The sequence below is a fragment of the Etheostoma cragini genome, chromosome 11 (genome assembly GCF_013103735.1).
Source record: "Etheostoma cragini isolate CJK2018 chromosome 11, CSU_Ecrag_1.0, whole genome shotgun sequence".
In the NCBI taxonomy this organism is placed as follows: Eukaryota; Metazoa; Chordata; class Actinopteri; order Perciformes; family Percidae; genus Etheostoma; species Etheostoma cragini.
In genome coordinates, this window is record NC_048417.1 from 12,198,937 (window position 1) to 12,206,320 (window position 7,384).

A 7,384-nucleotide genomic window follows, 5' to 3' on the forward strand; every position below is an offset into this window, starting at 1 on the left:
TGTGTGTGTTGGGGGGGGGGGGTCCAGGGGCTTTCCACCTGCCCTGTCAGGCAGTGCTCACTGGTTATCTGGCCCTTTAGAGGAGAGTGACAATACACTAATGACTGGCCACCATCTGCCACAACAACAACAGGGAGAGGGTGGGGGTGTGGCGACGCAGTTTCAAGAAGCCATACACCAATCCAGAACCCTCCCCCCTCCTTCTCTGCATCTTCCTCCCCCTTTTCTCCACTTCGTCTCTCCAGACATTCGTTTCTGTTTTCCAGAAATCATGTGATCCAACTCACCTTACACACACTTTCTCCACACCGGTGCTTTTGAGCCTTGTGTTTTTCCTGTTGTTATCTGACCGCGGTGGACTGTCTCTGATTGGCTTTTCACACTAGAGGCCATAGAGGATTGTCTAACAATCATTACTCAATTACCTAATCATATCTGATCAACAAGCCTCACTTCTTTCCCTGTTTTGTTTATCTCACACTGCTAAAAACGACAATACATAACTTATTATATGTAGATTCATTTGAAATTTCTAGAGCGGTAACAATTAATGGCTAAGTCAACTGATAGAAAATAACTCAGCAGCTGTTTTGATAATCAACCAATTTATGTAACTGTTTGTCTTTTTTTCATCAGAAATTCCAAACTTTCTCTTGTTCCAGCTTTAGAAATATGAGGATATGATGCTTATTGAAAGTTTACATCATTGAATTATATAGGACTGTTGGTCTGACAAAGAAATACATTTGAAAAAACTTTTTGGAATCTGGTGAATTATAATGGACCTTTTTCACTGTTTTGTGGTGTTTCGTGGACAAAACGAATAGTTGATTAATCAAAAAAACAATTGTCAGATTAATTGAAAAATGAAAATACTAATAATCCTCAAAATGTCTGAGAATCAAGAGCCGGCTGCTACACAATAACCTTTTTAATGCAAGAGGGAACTAAATTAACTTTCAGCTTTGATATTTGACAGAATAGCTCACAAATGCAATGAGTCTTTTGATTATATAACATATAATTTCCTAAGCATACGCACACAAACTTGGCCATAACTGAGGATACATAAGTCTTTGAGTAAAGTAGGGCGGGATGTTCCAGCACTTGATGTTAACAAAGTCAACCTATCATATCCTCAATTTAGCTTGGAGGTAAAAAGGATTACATTTACTTCAGGATTAGACTTTGTTGAGTAGCTTATTTCGTCTAGGATGAGGAAGAGCTAGTGCTTCTGTGTGTGACAGGTGAGCTCAGTCTACTGACTTCTTGCCGATTTTCAAGTTTTTCATTCGTAAGAGTCCAAGTCAACATAAACTCTTCTCTATCTCTCTAGATCCCTGGTACTGTGTTAATGCTTCTCCATAGAGGTGTATTATATAGTCGAGCATAGGATTAGCTTTCAGCTGACATTATGATTTGTACTTTTCTTTGTCATGTGTGGTCACTTATTTAAAAATCTTTCAGTTTTACATCGTTGGTCAAACTAAACAGGACATTTGAATTTGCCAACTGTGGCTCTTTCCCAATTTTCTGACATTTTAATGACCAACTTGATTAGGGGAATAGTAAATGATGTTAGTCAAACATACTTTTTTGTCCAAATCAATACATATTTCCCTAAGTCACCTAGCTCTGTATTTTCTGTTTTTTAAAAAGAATATATCTTGTGTTAATACACTGCTCTGGCTCTGTAAATGGAAAACAAACAAAGGACTGCAAGAGCCACTAAACACTGTTCCAGCCAATCAGCAATGGGCAGCGACAGTTGATGGTAGGGGCGGGAGGGGGGGAGGCAGCATTTGAATGGGCCGGCCAGTAGTTCTCTGTCCATGAATCTAAAGGGGGGGGGGGGGGGGGGGGGGGGGGGGGGGGGGGGGGGGGGGGGGGGGGGGGGGGGGGGGGGGGCGAGGTTATGGAGGGTGGATTGTATTTGTTTGGCTATTGAGTTCAAATATCCAAAATCTTTGTGCAGAACAACATTCTGAACCAAAAAAATGAAAGCAATCATCAGTTTCAGCCCTTTTGTTTAGGGAAAGCCACAGGATCCTTGCAGAAAGATACAACTTAATTACATGTTGTATCTGGAATATAAGTTACAAGAGTAAAGGAAAAAAAGTGCAAAAGAAAAAAACCCTGAATAAAGAAATTAGACAAAACAAATATCAGCAACAATGCACATTTTGTAGCATTATTCCTACTTTTTTGGGATCCTGGAGACAGGACTTTTTCATATGTTTTACTTCATCATTTACCACAAGGATCTTCACCAAGGGGTCAGAGTCACTGCAGGAGGGCCTCCAAATAATTATTCATTTTTGAAAGTTTTTTTTCAAACATGAATATGATTAACAGGAATCCAACATATTATTAGCAAATAATAAATCCCCACTGATGATAGGCTTACTGTCTTGAAGGCAGGATAGTCCCTAAGATAACCAATTACAGCATTATGCGCTCAGTGTACCCAAGTTTCCGAGAGCGCATTAAAAACCTGAAAATGCATTCCTGCACGTTGCTTCACTCTTCAAATAACAAAGATTTTTAGTTTTTAATAGAGATTATTACAGCAATAGCTCAAAGAGCACTTAGAGAGCGCCGGCCTCCAATGCCAAGGCCCAATCTTGCATTGTTAATGAAAAAATAAAATAATTGTGTTTTCCCCATGATTCGGATCTGCTCCAAAATGTTGGGCTCTTCCTTGGTCCATACACCATTCCACCAAGTTTAATGAAAACCAGGCCAGTAATTCCTTCGTAATCCTGTTGACAGACAGACAAAAAACCAACAAACCCAACTGAAAACACAACTTCCTTGGCGGGGATAATAATGAGTCAGCAGAATAAAGGCCCTGACACACTGAGCAGATGGTCAAGAACAAGTAGCGTCAAAGGCCGACCGTGGCATTGCCCCGTGTTGCCTTTGTCAAAAAAAAAAAAGCCAAGAAATTGGAAAACATTGCAAAGACTGCAACCAACTACAACGTATGTTTTGCACCTGCGTGATAGGAAATTATTTTTTTAAAGGAACATTCAAACTTCATTTCTGGCCGGTTTTGTCAGCCCTATGTTTATTGGATTGATCAGATGAGATGAAGATGAAAAATGGGAGGAGCCTTCTGTATGTGCTTTCATAGTCGTTTGTTATCTTTCCTCACTAAAGGTTTTCTTCTTGTGTACTTGTTTGCCAACAGGGACGCGGGACAAAGTGTGATGTGTAGCAGATCCTCGGGTCAGGGTCCTAACATAGTTAACAGCATTTGTTGTTTTTGTTTTGCTGTGTCAGACAGAGGTGTGGAAGGTCAAAGTGTTGGTCAGTGTTTGTTTGGTGGAGCAGTGCTGTAGCTCAGGGAGGAGCCTACAGGGCAGGAAAGTAAACAGAGCGGATCTGAGCATGATGATCTGTAAGAGGAAACCTGCTCGTAACAACATTTCTGTTAGAGCAGTTCCCCAAAAGCTCATTTAACTCTGTAGCCACACAGAACTACTCAAGCAGGCAATGCATCAACAGGCATGGGGACATGTTTACTCTGCTTCTGAAGCACCAGAGAGGCTGCTAATACATGCCTGAGTGTGTGTTCTAGTCCTGAATGGAGCGGTGCTAAATTTAGCCTGTGCGAACTAAATAAATAATGAACAGAGCTTGAATGTGTGTGGGTTGGGATAGGGGCCACAGACGTGAGTTGTCGGGAGGGGTGTGTGTATGTGCTCGAAAAAGAGGAGGGGTAGGAGCCATTGGGTTTATTCCCCTGCTGGAGCAGTGTCCCCTTCTCTCAATCCCCAGCCCCCCTCCCCACATCTCCCTGCCCACCCACACTTTTCTCCAGTCAGCGTGTGTTTGAATAGCAGTGTGTGCGGCTACTCCCAGGACACCACATTGTCCTATTGCAACATAGCTCACAATAATAATAATGTTTTTGAGTGCTTATGTACCAGGCTACACCTGGTTGTTAATCTGAGCTATTAGTGATTCAACACTCCTTCCCGGCAGATCTAAGTCATTCTTACCCAAGTGTGTGCCTCTACAGGCCAGCACCTCCAGAAACACACACACACACACACACACTGTTATGGACCGTCTGTCCCATGACCTCACTGCATTCCCGTTCCTCTCTGTCAGGTTGATTCTGTTGCTGCGGTTTTTCCACCACTTCCAACCCTGTTTCTATTTTCTTCTGTCTCTGACGCCCATGTCAATGAAGAGACATAGCTTAGCCAGCACAGGAGATAGATAAATAATTTTACCTTTCAAATTAATTCTGTGGTTCCATATTTGTGTGTCTGTTGAAATGCATTGGCCTTTTCAATGTATTCTCTTTACCTTTCTGATGTTTTGGTCATCAGTAATTTTTTAGTGTCTATGTCAAGTGTCTATGAAGCTTTAGATTTGACATAAGCCTCTGTTTTTTCTTTACAACGTGAAGGGCAAAGAGGGAGAACAGACGTGTGTGTGTTTATGGTGGGAGTAGTTAAGGAGGAGCAACAGTGAGGACTCTGAATGAAAGGTTTGTTTTAGAGAATGACGATCACATCCAGCTTTGTGGAAACAGCTCTTGTTCGTGGCTGGGGAAAAGGGAGAGGAGACGGCGAATGAGGGAAGAAATGCAGCCGCGTATAGGGGCTTTGTGTGTGTGTGTGTGTGTGTGCGTGTGCGTGTGTGCGTGCGTGTGTGTGTCGGCCAAGACTTCCGCTCCTATTTGATAGCTCTACATGCAAATGAACTGTGCCGAATTCCCTGAGATGCTTTCCAAAGCAGTTTAATCGCCATTCTGACAATACTCACAAACAAGTACACCAGGGCAAGGGTCAGCACAGCTTGCCACTGGGAGAAAAGTGACACTCTGAAGATCCAGGGTTTATTGTATGTGAAAATACACAGCTGTGGTGTGGGTCTGTGTGTGTATGTGTGGGAGTGAACTTGTCTTTATTTGACTTTAGTGGGTATGCAATCAAGAATACCTGGGTGGGTGTGTGGGAGTGTTATTGCTGTCTATTTTTCCGTCATTGGAGACTGCTCTGTGTCAGCTGCACAGTGCTAAATGCCACTCTGTTTTTCCCCTGCTGTGAAAGCACCTGCCACATTGGTGTCTACCAGCTGAAGAATACACACACACACACACACACACACACACACACACACACACACACACACACACACACACACACACACACACACACACACACACACACACACACACACACACACACACACACACACACACACAAACAAAGGCAGGCTGCTTGAAGAGCACTTATTCCTTATTTGGTAACAGAATGGGGGGATCCGTTAGAACTCCCCCTCTACCTCGATTGCTCTATCCTAGGTAATAAATCACATACAGTACAAGCAGTTCATTTAAGTTTCTGAAGGGAGTATTTACCAAGAAATTGTTTTCAGTTAGATTTATCTTCTTGTCTGTAAATCACATGACAAGAAACTTACTTGTTTTTTTCTTCTTCTTCTTCTTTCAGAATGAAGGCTGATCCTCCCACCCCACCCCCTCCCTCCCAACCCTTCTCCTCCCTCCTTTTCATGTGAATGTAGGATTTCACTGCAGCCAAGTGACGAGGTCGCCACAGCGACAGCTGGACCACGCGTTGCAGTCAATGTCCTTTGATCTCTTTTCCGCCTTCGAGGGTCACAGGGACAGCCATCACCATGGCAACACGGACACTTGACCCTTGCCCCAAATCTTCCCTCTGCTTTTCTCGGCACCAAAACATTCAGGCGCCATTGTTGCTGCTATACTGGATTACCTAAAAAATAACAAGGACTTAAACAGACTATTAATTCTAACTATAGATAGGTAACTATTTAACTCTGTGCATTGGCCTGCAAAAATTATTCTGCAGTTTATTGTTTTATTACTTATTCTTATTGTTATTATTGCCATTAACACTTTCAGCTGGTCTTTTTTTGGCTTCAGCCAATAGTTGCCAGATACTCTCACCTGAAATCCTGTGAACCAAACCTGGAGACCATTGTGTGCACACAAAAACCTTTAATGCATACAGATTACATATATTTATTTATTTATCATGTATGTATGCATTCAATGAAGTTTGTGTCTGAATTTGTATACAGATTGTACTGCAAAAAGAGGTGGCATTTATGAACATATTTAAAAATCAGTTAACAATTGCTGAAAAACAAAAAACCTACCTCAGCAAAAACCAGGATGGTACCAATTCACACAGTAGAAATATATATAAAATGTTTATTTTCCGAGGTGAATGTTTTTTTTAAATCACCATTCCAAAGCCTTACTCTATCCATCAGCCCCCTTTCTGATGGACTTTTTAAGTTTGGACCTATAAACAGACAGTATATCAAAGATTCAACTGATCATTTTATAGACTGAATGTTCATCAGAGCCGAATGAGAGACAGCCTCTCTGAGATTAATTTCCTTCTCTGCCCACCTTATATTAATGACAAGATTATGTATTAAAGATCCAGAGTAATATATTTATGAAAAAGCCTGTGATGGAGGATTCATACACACTAAAAGAATAGCCAGGACTTTAGAGGAGTACCTGTCAGTGCATTGCATCACACATGCATGCAAGTGACACACATTGAAACATTGCAGCATAAACCAGATCCGACTGGACCTTACCACCAGATCTGTGGCCTGTCTGAGACCAGGTCTCAGCACCTTTATACACTTTACCTACTCAGCCACTGTTCACACGTGATATCCTGCACACCCACAAGGCCTGCAGGAAGTTATGACCTGTCAGGTAAAGGGACAGAGACATGAATGTTTGAAGTAACAAAGTAACTGGACAGCTCAGAATTTTCTCACCTGATGCCTCATGGCGGAGCTCTGTCACACCACACGGTTGGCTGGCAGGTGCAGGCAACGCTGGGAAGTGTGGCAAATGCATGACACAGTATGAATGGCTGTTCAAACAAGCCTGCTCAATAGCTTGAATCCACTTTGAGCTGAAAGAGTCAGACAGGATGCACCGGAGCTAATGCATGGTCTTGCACTTACAAACTTTCTAGATTGTAACACAAGACACATTGAATGTAGTACACGTCTTCCGAGCTTGGGAACACGCAACCCAACAAACACCACAGCAACTGCAACAACAACAACGAAACGTGCAGAGGTACCAAATGGAAACTATGACACAGAAACAAGCCGAATAAAAGAAACAAACCAGGGGAAGTATCTCTTTATTTATCTGAATTCACTGGGACTTTACTGTTGCCTATATACTGTAAATAGTACGGTGTTACAGAGAATTACATTTAAGCAAACGCTAAGAAACTTTGAGAGATGTTAAGTTAAATAACTTATGTTGTTTGTACTGTACATAATATGTGTTTGAGTGAACTTTCTGATACAACAAAAGCACTAATTAAGTTATATGCTA

At 41.9% G+C, this 7,384-nt stretch overlaps 1 protein-coding gene across 1 annotated transcript in view; it reads left to right on the forward strand.

Moving 5' to 3' along the window:
• Positions 1-7,061, forward strand: part of irs2b (insulin receptor substrate 2b) — a 14,580-nt gene extending 7,519 nt beyond the window's left edge. Inside the window, exon 3 of the mRNA XM_034886254.1 lies at positions 5,472-7,061. Within this exon, the coding sequence (XP_034742145.1) occupies positions 5,472-5,476 (5 nt within the window). The 3' untranslated portion in view covers positions 5,477-7,061. The remainder of the gene's footprint in view (positions 1-5,471) is intronic.
• The last annotated feature ends 323 nt before the right edge of the window (positions 7,062-7,384 follow it).